The sequence below is a fragment of the Mobula hypostoma genome, chromosome 12 (genome assembly GCF_963921235.1).
Source record: "Mobula hypostoma chromosome 12, sMobHyp1.1, whole genome shotgun sequence".
Classification (NCBI taxonomy): Eukaryota; Metazoa; Chordata; class Chondrichthyes; order Myliobatiformes; family Myliobatidae; genus Mobula; species Mobula hypostoma.
The window spans coordinates 95231604-95253300 of record NC_086108.1 but is presented as its reverse complement, the minus strand read 5'-3'; the positions used below and the strand labels follow the sequence as shown (position 1 = coordinate 95253300).

General features: G+C 43.0%; 1 protein-coding gene across 6 annotated transcripts in view; it reads right to left on the bottom strand.

Moving 5' to 3' along the window:
• evi5a (ecotropic viral integration site 5a) overlaps window positions 1-21697 on the bottom strand; it is a 292185-nt gene that overhangs the window by 131479 nt on the left and 139009 nt on the right. For all 6 annotated transcript variants that reach the window (XM_063064647.1, XM_063064648.1, XM_063064649.1 and 3 more), the window contains one exon: window positions 18723-18863. In XM_063064647.1, coding sequence (XP_062920717.1) covers window positions 18723-18863 — 141 coding nt within the window. The remainder of the gene's footprint in view (window positions 1-18722; window positions 18864-21697) is intronic.

The window sequence follows — 21697 nt, the reverse complement described above, 5'->3', positions numbered from 1 at the left end:
CAAACGACCAACCAACCTTTCCTAACACACGCAGGTTTATTTATGCAGATGACCTATGCATAGCAACACAAGCTAACTCCTTCCAAGAAGCTGAAGTACGACTTCCAGCAGTCCTCAAAACAATGAAGCAGTATTATGAAAAATGGTCTCTGAACTCAAATCCATCAAAAACTCAAGTGTGTGCATTCCACCTGAGGAATCGAGAAGCAGCTCAGAAAATCAAGATCTTCTGGTGTGGGAAGGAGCTTGAACACCAACCAACTCCAATTTACCTGGGTGTGACACTGGATAGGACACTCTCATTTGCCACCCACATCCAAAACCTCTGAGGGAAAATTGGCTCTCGCAATTCTCTCTTGAAAAAATTACCAGGCACATAATGGGGAGCTAATGCTCACACACTTAGATCAACTACCCTAGCACTCTGCTATGCACCTTGCAGAATACTGTGCACCTGTGTGGGGCAGATCAGCCCACGTGAAGAAAATAGACTCGTTGCTTAATGAAACCTGCTGAATAATCATGGGCACACTGCGCCCCACACCCGGTAACATCATTTACAGACTTACAGGCATTGCTCCCCCAGAGATCCGAAGACACTCAACAAAAATTGAAAAAGGTAAACAGAACTTGGATCCACGGCACCCACAACATCATCATATGCCAGTTTCCAACCACCTAAAATCGAGAAAAAGCTTTGCCACAGTGGAGGAACTACCGCACAGAACATCTCTCCAAACATACAGGATTGACCTCTGGCAACAAACAGAAGCCAGAACCCCACCAAACAATACAGTGCAAGACCCCACAGAAATGTTGCCAGATGGGGCACTGCTTGACAGACGGAAGTGGTGCACTCTCAACAGAGCGAGAGCGGGAGTTTGTAGGACGGGAGACAATATGGTGAAGTGGGGTTTAAAGACCAGCGAATCCTGTGAGTGTGGCAAAAGGGTGCAGAACATTGAACACGTTCTGCGCAACTGCCCACTCTCACCTGATTTAACTGACACTGACCTGCTCACATTCAACCAAACAACACTAGAGTGGCTGGCTGTCTGGTGTGACAAGCTATGAATGAACCAAACCAATATATCTGCCATCTCATAACATCTCAATGTAGTTCATCATTGTCCAGTGCACATCTCCACATAGTGCAATTACTAAGTAGTGCCTCTAGTGGTCCTGCTTGCTCAGGTCTCATTTTGCATTTGTTTTCTATGAACCTACTGTTAGAATCAAGAAATATTTATCCACTCGATGAATAAACCATCTTCCACCAAAGAGAAACAAAAACAAATTAACACTAAATGAGGGACTGATACCTTCAAGTGAGTTGAGGGGAAAATGGGAACATATTATGACAGAGTACAAAATGGGCTCCTCCAACAAATACAATATCAATGCAGAACACATGCCTTATTTCACTTAATATTTTGCCAAACACTAATGAAAATACACCAACTTTATTCACATCTCTCTACCTGGTAGAACAGACTCATTCCAGGAATCACCCCTACGAGTTTATGCTGCACAGACCAAATTCAGAAATAGTCCCCCAGATAAGCACTAATCAAAGCCTGGCACAGTTGCAGCAAGGGTTGTTTACTCAAAACCCCTTGCAATGAAGACCAGCAGAACATTTGTCCTCCTAACTATTTGTTTTTGCCTAACTGATTACTTACTGCATTTCATTCTCAAATTTTAAATACTATTAACTGAAAATTAAATTCTGCATCAGTCATCACCCTGACATAGTGGTGTCAAGAAAACAGCCTCTCCCTCAATGTCCCAAAAACAAAGGAGCTGGTTGTGGACTACCGGAGGAACAGAGGCAGGCTAACCCCTATTGACAACAATGGATCTAGGGTTGAGAGGGTGAACAGCTTTACGTTCCTCGGCATGCACATCACCAAGGATCTCGCATGGTCTGTAGAAACGGGCCGTGGGTGAAAAAGGCACAAAAGTGCCTCTTTTACCTCAGATGATTGAAGTAGTTTGGTATGGGGCCCCAAATCCCAAGAACTTTCTCGAGGGGCACAATTGAGAGCATCCTGACTGGCTGCATCACTGCCTGGTACAGGAACTGTACTTCCCTCAATCACAGGACTCTGCAGAGAGTGGCACGGACAGCCCAGCATATCTGTAGATGTGAACTTCCCACTATTCAGGACATTTACAGGTGTGTAACAAGGGCCCGAAGGAGCACTGGGGACCCGAGTCACCCCAACCACAAACTGTTCCAGCTGCTACCATTCAGGAAATGGTACCGCAGCATTAAAGCCAGGACCAACAGCTTCTTCCACCAGGACATCAGACTGATTCATTGACACTGATACAATTGTACTTCCATGCTATATTGACTATCCTGCTGTACATACTATTTATTATAAATTACTAAATATTGCACATTTAGACAGAGATGGAGAAAATACATAATCTAGCAGAGAGAAATAATATATAAAATAAAACATAAATAAACAAGTACGTCAATTACATATATTAAATAGATTTCTAAAAATGTGCAAAAACAGAAATATTGTATATTAAGGAAAAGCGAGGTAGTGTCCAAAGATTCAATGTCCATTTAGGAATTGGATGGCAGAGGGGAAGAAGCTGTTCCTGAATCGCTGAGTGTGTGCCTTCAGGCTTCTGTATCTCCAACCTGATGGTAACAGTGAGAAAAGGGCATGCCATAGATGCTGGAGGTTTTTAATAATGGACGCTCCCTTTCTGAGACACTGCTCCCTAAAGATGTCCAGGTTACTTTGTAGGCTAGTGCCCAAGATGGAGCTGACTAGATTTACAACCTTCTGCAGCTTCTTTCGGTCCTGTGCAGTAGCCCCTCCATACCAGACAGTGATGCAGCCTGTTAGAATGCTCTCCACGGTACAACTATAGAAGTTACTTTACCTTATTGTTGCCAAACAATTGATTACTAGAGTGTACAATCATCACAGCGATATTTGATTCTGCGCTTTGTGCTCCCTGGAGTACAAATCGATAGTAAATTGTAAAAATTTAAATTATAAATCATAAATAGAAAATAGAAAAGGGAAAGTAGAGCTACTGGGACTTGATGTTTCAATCCCTATGGTAAGTCGGCACTCTCAATGTTGGCAGTGGAAAAAAACTGAGACACAGGTCTGGATATTTGGAGGGTACGGCCCAGATCCGGGTCAGGATCCGTTCAGCAGTCTGATCACAATTGAAAAGAAGCTGTTCCCAAATCTGGCCATACGAGTCTTCAAGCTCCTGAGCCTTCTCTCGGAGGGAAGGGGGACAAGAAGTGCGTTGGCTGGGTGGGTCGTGTCCTTGATTATCCTGGCAGCACTGCTCCGACAGCGTGCAGCGTAAAGTGAGTCCAAGGATGGAAGATTGGTTTGTGTGATGTGCTGGGCTGTGTTCACGATCTTCTGCAGCTTCTTCCAGTCTTGGACCGGACAACTTCCATACCAGGTTGTGATGCACCCTAGAAGAATGCTTTCTACGGTGCATCTATAAAAATTAGTGAGAGTTTTAGGGGACAGGCCAAATTTCTTTAGCTTTCTCAGGAAGTAAAGGCGCTGGTAGGCTTTCTTGGCAGTGGACTCTGCTTGGTTGGACCAAGTCAGGTCATTTGTGATATTGACCCCGAGGAACTTAAAGCTTTTGACCTGTTCCACTTGCGCACCACCGATGTAAACTGGGTCGAGCTACTCCTTCTGAAGTCAACAACCAATTCCTTCGTCTTGCTGACGTTGAGGGATAAGTTATTGTCTTTGTACCATGCCTCCAGGTTCTTAATTTCCTCTCTGTACTCAAGCTTATCATCACCTGAGATACGGCCTACAACTGTGTCATCAGCAAACTTATATATTGAGTTTGATGGAAACTTGGCTACATAATCATGGGTGTACAGTGAGTACAGCAGGGGGCTGAGTACACAGCCTTGTGGGGCACCGGTGCTCAGAGTGATTCTGGAGGAGAGCTTGTCCCCTTTTTGAGTTTATTTGTTGACGTGCCAAATCTCTTCAAACTCCTAATGAAGTATAGCCGCTGTCTTGCCTTCTTTATAACTACATCGACATGTTAGGACCAGGTTGGATCCTCAGAGATCTTGACACCCAGGAACTTGAAGCTGCTCACTCTCTCCACTTCTGATCCCTCTACGAAGATTGGTATGTGTTCCGTTGTCTTACCCTTCCTGAAGTCCACAATCAGCTCTTTCGTCTTAATGACATTCAGTGCCAGGTTGCTGTGACACCACTTCACTAGTTGGCATATCTCACTCCTGTACACTCTCTCGTCACCACCTGAGATTCTACCAACAATGGTTGTATCGTCAGCAAATTTGTAGATGGTATTTGAGCTATGCCTAACCACACAGTCATAGGTACACGGAGCTTAGAAAAATAGAAGGCTATGGGTAACTCAAGGTAATTTCTAAAGTAAGTACATGTTTGGCACAGCATCGTGGGCCAAAGGGCCTGCATTGTGCTGTAGGTTTTCTATGTTTCTATGAACATCACTGGCTGGCACTCAGTTTAGCACATTTTTCAGTCATTGATTTGTCTCTATCATGGGTATTCAAACTATAGCCAATGAGCCAAAAGTGATCCTTGAGATCCTTAAGGTTTGGTAGTGTGATCTATGAAACTGGACAAATTATTTAACTCCACTTGTATCTGGTTTACCTTCTGATTTGAATACTACAGAACAGAAGCAAACCCTCTGGCACAGAGTCCATTATTCTGCTTGTCCCATTGACCTCCATCTGTACCATAGCCCTCCCATCCATGTAATTATCTAAACTTGTCTTCAATATTGAAATCAAATCCACCACTTCTCCGGGCAGCGCTTTCCATAGTCTCACCATCCTCTGACTGAAGTTCCCCTTAAATATTTCAGCTTTCACCCTTAACCGATGATGCTGAGTTCTACTCTCAAACAACCTCAGTGGAAGAAAGCTTACCTGCATTTAGCCTATCTACATCCCTCATAATTTTGTATACCTCTATCAAATCTGCCCTTACAAGACACAGGAGCAGAATTGGGTCACTTGGCTCATTGAGTCTGCTCTGCAGACTCCTATGCTACATAAAATGAAGTCCGAACCTAATCAATCTTTCCCTATATCTCAGGTCCTCAAGTTCCGGCAACAACCTTGTTAATTTTCTCTGTACTCTTTCAATCATGTTGATATCTTTCTTATAGGTAGGTGACCAGGGTTTTAAAAATTAATATACATAATGATATAATTTACAGGTGAATTGACGCACCAGGATCATTGACTTCCATGCTTAGAGTGTATGTACGTTAATGATAACAATCTCCATGTCTGCAATTTTCAGGGTAAGTAATTGATCTCCTATGACAAGAAGAAATTCAGAGAATCTCAATAGGGAATAAAATCACTATGCCTCCATATTAGTCCGTGAGCCAGTAGGGTTGGTCGGTACCATCTGAGGCGAATAATGCTCATAGGGATTTTTGGCAAGGTATACATCTCCATTAGAAAATACGTGATAGCATTGCACCAGTGGCAGCTTGATGTGTGCTATCATACATTTTATAACACTATCCTAAAATAAGCATTTCTGAAAAGTGGCCAATATAAAGTACAACATATATATTCAACCTAGTGGTATTTTGTCATCAGTGATTCCTCAACGTTGAAATTTGTCACAATTATAGCGGAGTTCAAGCACTTTTCATCAAATGTTGTTATAAAATTCTACATTGAAAACTATGTCATTGGTGGCACTCGCAGTACAGTGCCCAAGTTCAGTAGAGTGAATCATTTCATTTTTAGAAAAATATTTGTCTGTTGTTTATTTTGGAAAAGTCAATAAAAACCCTAGGATACATATAATCACATGGATTTGTGGAGAATTTGTTCAGGAATACAAATAAGTAATCAGTTTTTATATATATATTCCATATTAATGTAAGTACAGCAGAAAATGTTATCCCACCTCCCAAAAGGTAAAAAACCTCAGTTGGAGAGATTTCTAGAGTTTTATCAATGTCATGACATTTTCCATAGTGTTGTATCAAATCAAAACAATCTTAAGCTTTTGTCATAGCATATAGAGTTACAGTACAATAATTCAAATGTGGGGTTCCACACGGCCATAACCTAGGCCCCATTTGGTTATACAAACACCATTTCCAGAAAAGTTGGGATATTTTCCAAAATGCGATAAAAATTAAAATCTGTGATATGTTAATTCACGTGAACCTTTATTTAACTGACAAAAATGCAAAGAAAAGATTTTCAATAGTTTTACTGACCAATTTAATTGTATTTTGTAAATATACACAAATTTAGAATTTGACGGCTGCAACACACTCAACAAAAGTTGGGACAGAGTTAAAATAAGATTGAAAAGTGCACAGAAAATTCAAATAACACCGGTTTGGAAGACTCCACATTAAGCAGGCTAATTGGTAGCAGGTGAGGTATCATAACTGGGTATAAAAGTTGCGTCCATCAAAGTAAACACCAGGAATTCTGCAGATGCTGGAAATTCAAGCAACACACATCAAAGTTGCTGGTGAATGCAGCAGGCCAGGCAGCATCTCTAGGAAGAGGTACAGTTGACGTTTCGGGCCGAGACCCTTTGTCAGGACTAACTGAAGGAAGAGTTAGTAAGAGATTTAAAAGTGGGAGGGGGAGGGGGAGATCCAAAATGATAGGAGAAGACAGGAGAGGATGGGATGGAGCCAAGAGCTGGACAGGTGATTGGCAAAAGGGATATGAGAGGATCATGGGACAGGAGGCCCAGGGAGAAGGAAAAGGGGGAGGGAGGAAAAAACCCAGAGGATGGGCAAAGGGTATAGTCAGAGGGACAGAGGGAGAAAAAGGAGAGAGAGAGAAAGAATGTGTGTATATAAATAACTAACGGATGGGGTACGAGGGGGAGGTGGGGCATTAGTGGAAGTTAGAGAAGTCAATGTTCACGCCATCAGGTTGGAGGCTACCCAGACGGAATATAAGGTTCAGTCATCAAAGGCTCAGTCTTTGCAAGCAAGGACAGGTCGTGGCTGACCCCTTTGTGCCAAAATTCGTGACAGAATTGTTAGTCAGTTCAAAAGGAACATTTCTCAATGCAAGATCAGGAGTACTTCGGAAAACCATTGTCACTCAACACAGTCCGTCACTGCATCCAGAAATGCAACTTGAAACCGTATTACGCAAGGAGGAAGCCATACATCAACCCTATGCAGAAACGCCGGCGAGTTCTCTGGGCCCGAGCTCAGCTCAGATGGACCGAAAGACTGTGGAACCATGTGCTGTGGTCAGACGAGTCCACATTTCAGCTAGTTTTTGGAAAAAACAAGCGTCGAGTTCTCCATGCCAAAGATGAAAACGACCATCCAGATTGTTATCAGCAAAAGGTGCAAAAGCCAGCATCTGTGATAGTATGAGGGTGCATCAGTGCCCACGGCATGGGTGAGTTGCATATATGTGAAGGTACCATTGACTCTGAGGCATATATTCGGATTTTAGAGAGACATATGTTGCCATCAAGGCGACGTCTCTTCCCGGGACATCCAGGCTTATTTCAGCAGGACAATGCCAGACCACATTCTGCAGGGGCTACAACAGCGTGGCTTTGTAGACACAGAGTGCGTGTGCTTGACTGGCCTGCTGCCAGTCCAGATCTATCTCCTATTGAAAATGTACGGCGCATCATGCAGAGGAAAATCAGACAATGGAGACCACAGACTGTTGAGCAGCTGAAATCTTATATCAAGCAAGGATGGACAAAATTTCCATTTGCAAATCTACTACAATTAGTATCCTCAGTTCCAAAACGATTAAAGAGAGTTATTAGTGTGTTGCAGTCATCAAATTCTAAATTTGTGTATGTTTACAAAATACAATTAAGTTGGTCAGTAAAACTATTGAAAATCTTTTTGTTGTACTTTTGTCAGTTAAATAAAGGTTCACGTGAATTAACATATCACAGATTTTTGTTTTTATTGCATTTTGGAAAATATCCTAACTTTTCTGGAAATGGGGTAAAATGAATATATTTAATCAAAGACTGCTTTCCATAGTTTGTTTTCCATACTTTCATAACCTATTCAGTCAGTCAGTCAGTGGGTGCCATCCCGAAACCAGGGCTATGCACCACCATCTTCTTTGATCTTGCGACAGCACTGAGTACAGCCTCTCCTCCAGTTTGTTCTTGCTGGCCGCCTTGGCACCGCCCGCCGCTGCCCCTGCCAAACTCGAATCTGAGGCCGTGTTGGCCTCCAGCAGTGGCTGCTTCTTCAAGCTCGGCCCTTCTTTAGGTGGAGGCCTTGGGCAGGTCCAGGCACAAAGTGCAGCGCCCAAGTTCATCATGTCTCTTCTAACTAAGTGCATAGCATACGATTCGTAGATATGTGGTGAGGCTTTAATCTCTTCCACGGAAGATGGCTGTTGGCCCACAAGGAGCTCATCTGCCCTTTATCTATAATCATAATTTTCCAAGTCTTCCACATCTTCATCTGAACTTTCCACACTCTCTGAGGTGGATGCCTGGTTCACAGTCTGCCAGTCTACACATGTCAGTAAACCTGAGGCCATTTGCAACACATATACATCCTGGAAGTGAACATTTTTTTGGACAGTTACAGGCCAGTAGATCCAGGACCGCATCGAGTGCTGGCTGGCCTTCCATCCAGTGCACCACCAACTGTTCAGCTTCCTCTTCTCTCTCCATCTTCCATCCTCTGCTATCAGGGCTTGGCACTTGTGGGTCCTTCTCCAAACATCTACATATACCAGCCTGGCAGTTGGCTCGCTGTGCATGTTTTGTTAAACAGTCCTTGCATGGTGGGAGTTGATGACTTTCGATTTCACCTTTTTTGGCACAGAAAAGGTGATACCTGAGCTCATCGACCTTGGTGGTCGATGCTTTTGGGGCATACAGGAGACATGTAAATGCCTTCTGTTTGTCCACCAGTTCTGGGGAGAGGTCCCATTCCTGACCCAACTCTAAGAGTCTGTCCTGAGTTTCCCTGTTGCTGGTCAGAAGTTTTTGGACACTTGTCTTCCCTTTGTTTGCAAAAGCGCTTACAGTATCACATCCTGTATATACGTGCAATCCGATGAGAGCCCTACAAACCTCTATGCCAACGTGGCAGCAACCTTCCTGATGTCTACAAGCCTTGTACGGGTTCTAGTGCCACACCTCTGGAACAATGGGGCCTCAATCTTGTCACAAAATGCTAAAGACATGATAAAAATATCTGTGTCTTCTGAGCAGATCACTACAGATTGGTATCCCTCTCTTGTGGCATGGGCAGCATGGAGAAGTAGGCGGCCAGCTGCTGCTTCTTGCTGACACCTCCTCACTGTCTTGAGATGTGATTCTGTAACATTTGTCATTCACAGTCGCATACAGAATCTTCTCCTGTAGCTTTGTTCTGTACTCCACCTTCCTCCATTCATGGACTATGAAGCTAATGAGACTATTTTTGTTGTGTGTCCTTATATACTTCCATCCCCCATCAGGAAGGTCTCAAAGCTCTACGCTTCTTTTTGGATTCCAGACCTAATCAGTTCCCCTCTACCACCACTCTGCTCCGTCTAGCGGAATTAGTCCTTACTCTTAATAATTTCTCCTTTTGCTCCTCCCATTTCCTCCAAACTAAAGGTGTAGCTATGGGCACCTAGCTATGCCTGCCTTTTTGTTGGGTTTGTGGAACAATCTATGTTCCGTGCCTATTCTGGTATCTGTCCCCCACTTTTCCTTCGCTACATCGACGACTGCATTGGCGCTGCTTCCTGCACACATGCAGAACTCGTTGACTTTATTAACTTTGCCTCCAACTTTCACCCTGCCCTCAAGTTTACCTGGTCCATTTCCGACACCTCCCTCCCCTTTCTAGATCTTTCTGTCTCTGTCTCTGGAGACAGCTTATCCACTGATATCTACTATAAGCCTACTGACTCTCACAGCTATCTGGACTATTCCTCTTCTCACCCTGTCTCTTGCAAAAACGCCATCCCCTTCTCGCAATTCCTCCGTCTCCGCCGCATCTGCTCTCAGGATGAGGCTTTTCATTCTAGGACGAGGGAGATGTCTTCATTTTTTAAAGAAAGGGGCTTCCCTTCCTCCACTATCAACTCTGCTCTTAAACGCATCTCCTCCATTTCACGTACATCTGCTCTCACTCCATCCTCCCACCACCCCACTAGGAATAGGGTTCCCCTGGTCCTCACCTACCACCCCACCAGCCTCCGGGTCCAATATATTATTCTCCGTAACTTCCGCCACCTCCAACGGGATCCCACCACTAAGCACATCTTTCCCTCTCCCCCTCTCTCTGCATTCCGCAGGGATCGCTCCCTACACAACTCCCTTGTCCATTCGTCCCCCCCATCCCTCCCCACTGATCTCCCTCCTGGCACTTATCCGTGTAAGCGGAACAAGTGCTACACATGCCCTTACACTTCCTCCCTTACCACCATTCAGGGCCCCAAACAGTCCTTCCAGGTGAGGCATCACTTCACCTGTGAGTCGACTGGAGTGATATACTGCGTCCGGTGCTCCCGATGTGGCCTTTTATATATTGGTGAGACCCGACGCAGACTGGGAGACCGCTTTGCTGAACATCTACGCTCTGTCCGCCAGAGAAAGCAGGATCTCCCAGTGGCCACACATTTTAATTCCACATCCCATTCTGACATGTCTATCCACGGCCTCCTCTACTGTAAAGATGAAGCCACACTCAGGTTGGAGGAACAACACCTTATATTCCGTCTGGGTAGCCTCCAACCTGATGGCATGAACATTGACTTCTCTAACTTCCGCTAGGCCCCACCTCCCCCTCGTACCCCAGCTGTTACTCCTTTTTATGCACACATTCTTTCTCTCACTCTCCTTTTTCTCCCTCTGTCCCTCTGAATATACCTCTTGCCCATCCTCTGGGTCCCCCCCCCCCCCGTCTTTCTCCCTAGGCCTCCTGTCCCATGATCCTCTCGTATCCCCTTTTGCCTATCACCTGTCCAGCTCTCGGCTCTATCCCTCCCCCTCCTGTCTTCTCCTATCATTTTGCATCTCCCCCTCCCCCTCCAGCTTTCAAATCCCTTACTCACTCTTCCTTCAGTTAGTCCTGACGAAGGGTCTCGGCCTGAAACGTCGACTGCGCCTCTTCCTATAGATGCTGCTTGGCCTGCTGCGTTCACCAGCAACTTTGATGTATGTTGCGAGACTATTTTTGTTGCTGACTTTGGTCAGGAAGCTCCTCCACTGCCTCACCATCTGTGTGCCTGTGATACCTTGCAACTCATGACCAGTCTCTTCACCCTGTAGAGATCTTTCACTATTCTTGACAGAGTTCTCCTTGTATGTGTTGAACAGATCTATTCTGCTACTCTGACTGCCTTCCCTCAGAGTCATACCCAGAATTGTTGTGGCAACATCTCTGAAAGTAACTTGATCACCTTTCACTCTTTGGACCAAGTTCATTCCATCAACCACTGTAGCAGAGTTTCCTGGGAGTTGCTCTTCTACTGCTACATTTTTCTGCAAGGTTGTGGCGAAAGTAGCTTCATTTGCCTTTCTCAGCAATCCTTCTGGTGTGGACAGGGCCTAGGGCAAGAGAAAGGATACCCTCCATATGTAGACTGCGCCCTTGTGCCATCACTATGATGCGTCCAAACAAGACCTGTCTGCTTTCAAGGTGATCATTTGATTTCACTTCTCTCTTCTTACACATATCACTGAATGTTTTCAGCTTGTTGGTTTTCATTGGATCATGGAACTTCTTTGCTGGTGGATCTTCCTCTAGTCTCTCATCCTTGAATGTTGCATTGCATTGCTCACCAATCTCATATGCCTTCATCAGGTCAGAGGCAATGTCCTTGGGGGCTGCCTTTGCCGTAGTGATGCTAATGAGGTCCCGCTTCTCTGCAAATGGGTTGACCCATTCATGTACGAGCTACCACTGCTGCAATGCTATCACATTTTTTAGCACTAGGGGTGTATACCTTGCCAAAAATCACAATAAGAATTATTCCCCCCAGATGGTACCAGTGGCCCAAATTTGGGGTCCTGGCTCACAGACTATATCTTCTCCCACCTTTGTCCGTGACCCTGCAAACTCTTCTCTTTCACCGCAAATGAAAGTGCCTTCTTTACTACCCCTAACAGTGCTTCCACGGCACGAAAAACTGGAACTGAAAACAGCTTTTGTTCATTTCATGTATGGCTCTTTTGCCAATCATCTTCATTCCTCTAGTGATTAATCTTGCCAACAACATGAATAGTTTCTATTTATACCATTGTTTTTCTTTGCAAGGGCTGCAAGTCAATGGTGGCTCATGTTAGACTCAAGTTTCACAGATTTTTCATCCCTTCCAGCCTTCAAAGTTTTCTGCAGTCTTCCAGCCAACAGAAGTCCTTTGATTCCATTGTCTAATGCATTTGCTCTTTCTTCCATCCAACATTGATGTTCATATGATCACTGTTTAGAATTTCAGGTATTTTCTGCTTAAGCTTCAGCACCTGTTCTACACCATTATTTGCTTGAGATATTGTTACCCAACGGCAGATGACGCATAATACTAACATCATAATTGCAACATAAAATTGTATTAACTTATATTTCTATGAGATGCCTTAGTACATTTCTGTGACTTCAAGGTTATATATAATTTTAAAGGTAGAAAGATACCATGGCATCTCATAGAAATTCATTCTCTCCCCCCCATTTCCATATTTCTCTACGTATCTATCTATATGTATGTTTCTAATGCAAATAGTAATACAAAACTTTAACAATTGCTAAATATAAAAACACAAATGTTTGAAGTGGTAACATATTTGCTAAAACATCCATTCTTAACCTTCCATGATTACTGCTAACATCCCTAGAACTGCTCTTCGATAGTCTTCAACGTCATTGTAAAACAAAATTACGAGAGTTTTTTCATGTCTTCCATACTTCATCAGAAGTCTAACAGCTACTCTAAATACACAAGTTGTGGACTAAATTTTTAAGACAATCACTGGCATGTTTTGGAAATACTCAACCTGAAAATAAGTATGAAGTCAGTCAATTGAACTGCTTTTTGAGGAGAAAGAAAATATGAAACATGGCACGTGGAGTTACAGAAAATAAACAAATACTAGAGAATCAATGATAGTTTCAAAGGTGGAGGGAAGAGAAAGAAAAGCAAAAGGAAAAAATAAAACAGATTTAAAACAGAAAGAGAAAGACTAACAGAAATCTAAAGACAGTCGATAATGCTGAGTTTACAATTCTATGCTGAGCTGCGTTATGAAGTACAAGCAGCCTTGCCATTGATCTGGGAGTAATGTTCAAAATTTGGTAAGATTTTATCTCTGGATGAAGGATTGGAGAATTACAGAATGATTCAGTGGAGAAGGACATCATTTGATCTATCACATGCTGTGTCACCTCTCTGAAAGAGCTATCTCATTATAATACTCCATGTTCTGCAAACATTTCCACTTAAAAGCAACTAAGTGTTGAAAGTATTGCTTTCATGTCACCTCTGGCTCTTTGGCCAATTATCTACCTTTTAGTTCTTCTAACAAAACATTACACAATTCTGATGATCAATTAGAATCACAGAATCAGAGAAATGCACAACACAGAAAGGGATCCCAACAGCCCACCTTGTAAATAGTGACCACAAAGCTCATCTAAACTAATTCTATTTTCCCTCATTAGGCCTGTATCCCTCTATTCCTTTCCAATCCAAGTACCTGCCCAATGTGTTAAATGTTATAACATTACCTGCCTTGTTCCAAATACTCACGTGGAAAAGCTTAGATCTCCTTAAAATTTCTCCACTGTAGCCCATAATTTTGGATTCTCCTGGACTCGAAATAAAAGGCCCTAACCATCTCTCACTTCATAATTGTGTAAACATCTGTAAATCATCCTTCAGCCTTCTACATTTCAGTCTGGGTCTATTGTTACCATCCGATCTCTCATACTTACAAGCCCTCTATTCCACACAACATCCCCATGAATCTTTGCTATACTCTGTTGCTACCACATCCTTTCTATGGTGTATATTTGTAGTAGTGTACATTTGTAGAACTGTACACACTACTCCAAAAGTGGTCTAAGCGGTGTTCTGTAAGCTGCAATTTACATCTCAACTGTTGTGTTCAATACTCAGTATATAAAGCCAAGCATTCCAAATGTGCTGTTTCACCACCTATCCATCTGTGATACAACTTTCACAGAGCTATGGTTTTCTATGTATTTCAACATCCCCAAGGTCCATGTCATTTAATTTTAGGCAAGGCGAAGTAGGTCTACCTATGTTAATTGCGGAAAAGAAGTAGTATCTGTGTGCGGCAGGTTTTCTGTGCTCGGAGTCAGATGTGGAAGGTCCTGGAGTCTCCCAGCCTCCCGGACAGCCATATCTGCGCCAGGTGTGCTGAGCTGCAGCTCCTAAGGGACCGCATTAAGGAACTGGAGATGCAGCTCGATGACCTTCGCCTGGTCAGGTAGAGTGAGGAGGTGGTCACACCAGGGCTACAGGAGACAGATAAGTGGGTCACAGTCAAGAGAGTGAAGAGGAAAAGTCAGGTACTAGAGAGTAACCCTGTGGTTGTACTCCTTCACAATAAGTACTCCTGTTTGAGTACTGTTGGGGGGGGACAGCCTAGCTGGGGGAAGCGACAGTGGCTGTGCCTCTGGCACTGAGTCTGACCCTGTGACTTTGAAGGGTATGGAAAGGAAGAGGAAGGCAGCAGTGATAGGGGACTCTATAGTTAGGGGGTCAGACAGGCAATTCTGTGGATGCAGGAAAGAAACTCTGATGGTAGTTTGCCTCCCAGGTGCCAGGGGCCGGGGGCTGGGATGTTTCAGATCGTGTCCAAGATATCCTGCAGTGGGAGGGAGAACAGCCAGAGGACATGGTACATATTGGTACCAATGACATAGGTAGGAAAAAGGAAGAGGTCCTGAAAAAAGACTACAGGGAGTTGGGAAGGAAGTTGAGAAGCAGGACCGCAAAGGTAGTAATCTCGGGATTATTGCCTGTGTCACCCGACAGTGAGTACAGGAATAGAATGAGGTGGAGGACAAATGCGTGGCTGACGGATTGGAGCAGGGATTCAGATTTCTGGATCATTGGGACCTCCTTTGGGGCAGGTGTGACCTGTACAAAAAGGATGGGTTGCACTTGAATCCCAAGGGGACCAATATCCTGGCAGGGAGGTTTGTTAAGGTTACTGGGGAGAGTTTAAACTAGAATTGTTGGGGGGTGGGAACCGAACTGAAGAGACTGGGGAAGAGACACTTGGCTCACAAATACAGAAAGCGAGGAGACAGTGTGTGAGGGAGGATAGGCAGGTGATAGGGAAGGGACGCGCTCAGACAGATGGTTTGTGTCTATTTTAACGCAAGGAGTATTGTGAACAAAGCGGGTGAGCTTACAGCATGGATCAGTACTTGGAGCTATGATGTGGTGGCCATTATAAAAACTTGGATGGCTCAGGGACAGGAATGGTTACTTCAAGTGCTGGGTTTTAGATGTTTCAGAAGGGACAGGGAGGGAGGCAAAAGAGGTGGGGGCGTGGCACTGTTGATCAGAGACATGGTGTCACGACTGCAGAAAAGGTGGACGTCATGGAGGGATTGTCTACGGAGTCTCTGTGGGTGGAGGTTAGGAACAGGAAGGGGTCAATAACTTTACTGGGTGTTTTTTATAAGCCGCCCAATAGTAACAGGGATATTGAGGAGCAGACAGGGAAACAGATCCTGGAAAGGTGTAATAATAACAGAGTTGTCGTGGTGGGAGATTTTAATTTCCCAAATATCGATTGGCATCTCCCTAGAGCAAGGGGTTTAGATGGGGTGGAGTTTGTTAGGTGTGTTCAGGAAGGTTTCTTAACACAATATGTACATAAGCCTATAAGAGGAGAGACTGTACTTGATTTGGTATTGGGAAATCAACCTGGTCAGGTGTCAGATCTCGCAGTGGGAGAGCATTTTGGAGATAGTGACCATAATTCTATCTCCTTTACAATCGCATTGGAGAGAGATAGGAACAGACAAGTTAGCAAAACGTTTAATTGGAGTAAGGGGAATTATGAGGCTATCAGGCAGGAAATTGGAAGCTTAAATTGGGAACAAATGTTCTCAGGGAAAAGTACGGGATAAATGTGGCAAATGCTCCGGGGGTATTTGTGTGGATATTTACTTCAGTATTCACTACGGAAAAGGATCTTGGTGATTGTAGTGATGACTTGCAGCAGACTGAAAAGCTTGAGCATGTAGATATTAAGAAAGAGGATGTGCTGGAGCTTTTGGAAAGCATCAAGTTGGATAAGTCGCCGGGACCGGATGAGATGTACCCCAGGCTACTGTGGGAGGTGAGGGAGGAGATTGCTGAGCCTCTGGCAATGATCTTTGAATCATAATGGGGATGGGAGAGGTTCCAGAGGACTGGAAGGTTGCAGATGTTGTTCCTTTATTCAAGAAAGGGAGTAGAGATAGCCCAGGAAATGACAGACCAGTGAGTCTTACTTCAGTGGTTGGTAACTTGGTGGACAAGATCCTGAGAGGCAGGATTTATGAACATTTAGAGAGGTATAATATGATTAGGAATAGTCAGTATCTCTTTATCAAGGGCAGGTCATGCCTTACAAGCCTGATTGAATTTTTTGAGGATGTGACCAAACACATTGATGAAGGAAGAGCAGTAGATGTAGTGTATATAGATTTTAGCAAGGCATTTGATAAGGTACCCCATGCAAGGCTTATTGAGAAAGTAAGGAGGCATGGGATCCAAGGTGACATTGCTTTGTGGATCCAGAACTGGCTTGCCCACAGAAGGCAAAGAGTGGTTATAGTCTGGTCATATTCTGCATGGAGGTTGGTGACCAGTGGTGTGCCTCAGGGATCTGTTCTGGGACCCTTACTCTTCGTGATTTTTATAAATGACCTAGATGAGGAAGTGGAAGGATGGGTTAGTAAGTTTGCTGATGGCACAAAGGTTGGAGGTGTTGTGGATAGTGTAGAGGGCTGTCAGAGGTTACAGTGGGACATTAACAGGATGCAAAACTGGGCTGAGAAGTGGCAGATGGAGTTCAACCCAGATAAGTGTGAAGTGGTTCATTTTGGTAGGTCAAATATGATGGCAGAATTTAGTATTAATGGTAAGACTCTTAGCAGTGTGGAGGATCAGAGGGATCTTGGGGTCCAAGTCCATAGGACACTCAAAGCAGTTGCTCAGGTTGACTCTGTAGTTAAGAAGGCATACAGTGCATTGGCCTTCATTAATCGTGGAATTGAATTTAGGAGCCGAGAGGTAATGTTGCAGCTATATAGGACCCTGGTCAGACCCTATTTGGAGTACTGTGCTCAGTTCTGGTCGCCTCACTACAGGAAGGATGTGGAAGCCGTAGAAAGGGTGCAGAGGAGATTTACAAGGATATTGCCTGGATTGGGGAGCATGCCTTATTAAAACAGTTTGAGTGAACTTGGCCTTTTCTCCTTGGCACATGAGAGGTGACCTGATAGAGGTGTATAAGATGATGAGAGGCATTGATCGTGTGGATAGCCAGAGGCTTTTTCCCAGGGCTGAAATGGTTGTCACAAGAGGACACAGGTTTAAGATGCTGGGGAGCAGGTACAGAGGAGATGTCAGGGGTAAGTTTTTTTTACGCAGGGAGCGGTGAGTTCATGGAATGGGCTGCCAGCAATGGTAGTAGAGGCGGATACGATAAGGTCTTTTAAGAGACTTTTGGATAGGTACATGGAGCTTAGAAAAATAGAATGCTATGGGTAAGCCTAGTAATTTCTAAGGTAGGGACATGTTCAGCACAACTTTGTGGGCTGAAGGACCTGTATTGGGCTGTAGATTTTCTATGTTTCTATGTTCTATGTTTCTAAGTACTAACTTACAGAATTTGATCCTCCAAAATGCACTGAAGTAAATTCCAAGTGTCACCACTCTGGCCAATATTCCTGCTGATCTATATCCTGCTGAATCTTTAAATAGCCTTCATCATTATCTACAAGTCCACCACTTTTTGTGTCAACTACACACCAATCATACCCCTACATTATCATCTAGGTTGTTTCTCAAAGCAGAACAATTCTGATGTCTCTGGTCTCTCCAATAAACTGATTGTTATTTTCATTTTACTTTTCCAAGCAATTAATTCTGCCCTAATGAATCTGTCTAATAGCTTGCCCATCCCTGACATTGGCTATTTGTGTTACCATCCAATTTATTTAGATCTTCCAGTTTCCATTTTTCTGTCTCTTCCTTCCTCCTTTGCTATTCAGAACTGTTTTCTGTTGAATTATGAACTTGGCATTTATAACAGTCCTTCCTTTTATTCCAATTTTCCCTTTTTTGTTTTATTTTGTGTTCTATAGCTTTTGTCATTTAGAGAACAAAATTGTTATTCCCTCAAAGTCGCAGTGAAATGCAGTGATTCAACAAGTGCAATGCAAAAAGAATGCTGATTATGTAAATATAAGGTCTGGCTGCAAGAAGCTGCCATTGTATTTAATATCAGTGTCTGGACAGCAAATTCCATTGCAGTTAACAACTTACAGCAGACAATGAATTTCTACTGCAAAAAATAAATCATCCATAATACTAAGAATTTTCTATAAAATGCCAATATTGCTTTCAGTAGTCCTGATAAACATTTTATACAATGAATACTGAACGTCATGCTACCAAAAGAAAACAGTGATACATTAGCAAGTGCCAACTGGAATAAGGTTTCTTTTACCTGCCAATGATCGTCCAAATCTTTAACCTGCTGCCCAAGTTCTTTAATACTCATTACTGCCTCTGCTTCCCTTAGTTTTGCTCCAATAAGCTCCTCTTGCAATCTGGCCACGTTATTCTCATCAGGCAAGGAGCTGTTTCTCTGTTATTGCAAATGGTTCAAAGATAAAAAATTCAGTGTTATGTCAGAACTTCCTCAAAGAAAAACACCAGGAGACAAAGAATACAGGTCTATGGATTGAGTCTATGGACCAATAAAATAGAAGTTTACAAGATTAACACAATTGTATAACTGGTCTGATAATCTGATTATTTCTTTATATTAGTGTTCATATTATAGACATAAAGAGCAAACTGGCACAAATTGGCATTCCAACTCAATGAAGATGGAGAATATTTGATGATTTAAAGCTACTTGACCTGAAATGTTAACTCTTTTTACAGAGACGCTGCTTGACTTTCAGAGATACTATGTTGTGTCTGCACTGGAGTGGTTAAACACACAACCCAGACATGAAAATCTAATTTGCAAGGTATACAAACCAATTTTCTTTTACGCAGTTACTATCTACTACTCACCTCATCAATGCTATTCATAGCCCAAATAAGAACACGGCAATTGCTTTCAAACCCATTCTTCTGCTGAATGGTGCTACACATTAGCATTTCAATATATTATTCTTCTCATAAACTGGTATGCATGCTTAGTCAAATCATGCAAGAAACACTAGCTCACTGAAGGACGAGCGAAGTTTGTTGAACAATATTTTGCTATTCTACAAAGTTGTTATTCAATGTAGCGTACCGTCAGAATTCAGTAAATGCCTGTTAAATTACAAGATTTGCCTCATACTGCGCAACACATTAAAGTCAAATGATTAGCACAGTTCAGAAATACCAATGTCCATAAATGCATTCTACTTACAAGATATTGGATGCAAGCTCTAAGATGGACAACTTACTTGTGCCGCTTGGAAATATCCTGATCAGATCTTACAAGATACATGAAATGCACCACCTTTTAAACTTTTAGTAAGAACTGATCTTGTCTCAGTTAAATTGATCAAAATGAAGGAATTAAGATACCTTTTTATTATTTATTTTATTTTATTTAGAGATACAGCATGGTAATTGGCCCTTCTAGCCCAACAAAACCACGGTGCCCTGTTACACCATTGTGTCCAATTAACCTACTAACCCATACATCTTTGGAATGTGGGAAGAAAGTGGAGCATCTGGAAGAAACCCATGTGATCACAGAGACAACGTACAAACTCCTGACAGACAAAGGCGGGAGTTGAAACCGGGTCACTGACGTTGTAATAGCTTTTTGCTAAATGATATGCTACCATGCAGCAAAATATTAAATAAGCCTTGTAAAAGAAGATGGATGATTTTTCTAACAGGCAGTGGAGAAGAAATCTGGCGTGGTCATGTTAAAGTGCAATGGAAAGGAAAGAAAACCTCCAGGAAAATATTGTACGTTGAAGGAAGAAAAATAAATTAGCATTAAATGTATTATCATTTCCACAAAATTAAAACACTATTTAAGCTCTGAGCTAGAAATCAGAATCAGATTTAATATCACTGGCATACATCATGAAATTTGTTATTAAGAGTACATTACAACACATAATAAAAAAATCGTTATAAATTACAATAAGAAATATAAATTAAAATTAAGAAAGTAGACAAAAAGAGCAAAACAACATGATGTAGTGTTCATAGGTTTAATGTCCACTCCAAAATCTGATGGCAGAGGGGAAAAGCTGTTCCTGAAATGTTTAGTGTTGTCTTCAAGCTTCTGTACCTCCTCCTTGAATGTGATGAGGGCATGTCCAGGTGATGGGAGTCCTTAATGATGGATGCTGCCTTCTTGAAGCACTGCCTTGTGAAGGTGTCTTCGAGGCTGGATAGGCTGGGGCCCATGATGAAGCTAACTGAATTTACAACTTCCTGCAGCTTTTCTGATCCTGTGTAATACCCTCTCCCCCCCATCCCCATACCCCCATGCGAGGCAATCAACTAGAATGCTCTTCACAATAAAGCTGCAGAAATTTGCGAAGAGTCTTTGGTGACATACTAAGTCTCCTCTTACTCTTAATGAAATAGAGGCACTGTCATGCCTTCTTTGTAAATGCAGTAATATGTTGGAACAGGATCAATCTTCAGAGATATTAACATCCAGGAACTTGAAACTACTCACCCTTTCCACTGCTGATCCCCTAGTGAGAACTTGCGTGTGTCCCTCAACTTCCCCTTCCTCAAGTCCACAATCAACCCCTTAGCCTAACTGATGATAACTGCAAAGTTGTTGCAGCGACCCCGTTCAACCAGCTGATCTATCTCGTTCCTGTATGCCTTTTCACATCATATGAAATTCCACCAATAATAGTTGCATCATTGGCAAACTTACAGATGGTATTTGAGCTGTGCCTAGTGTTACGTACCCCGTAGCTGGGTTGCCAAACCAGCAGAAATGGACCACTTAGTTGGAGTCTGGATTACTGGAACTAAGAAAGTTTTATTAAAGAAATAAGCAACACAGTACTCTAATCAAAAGGATAATAAATGCAACAGTTCAGCAATGATAAACACACATGTACACAGAACTAGGATAATAGGATCAATCAAGCCCTATCGCCGTCTAGGGGTAAATGACCAGTTTCAAGTGACGCAAAGTTCAGTTCAATTGAGTTCAGTTCAGTTCACAGTAATCACTGTTGTGCCGTTGGGGGCGGGGGGGGGGAGAGAGAGAACGAATGAATATTCAAATCGGATTCCAAACAGACCTTCGATATTCCTCGCAGTCAGCTTTCGGGCGAGCCCTTTGTAATGTCTTCTGAGGTCACCGACTGTGACCCCTCTGTTCCAGATACAATCGTTCTTCTGCGGTGAACCCGGCACCCAGGCAAGGGTGGACACACACACCAGGTTCCCGCCGATCCGTACCTTTCTACACTGTGCGTCTATGGC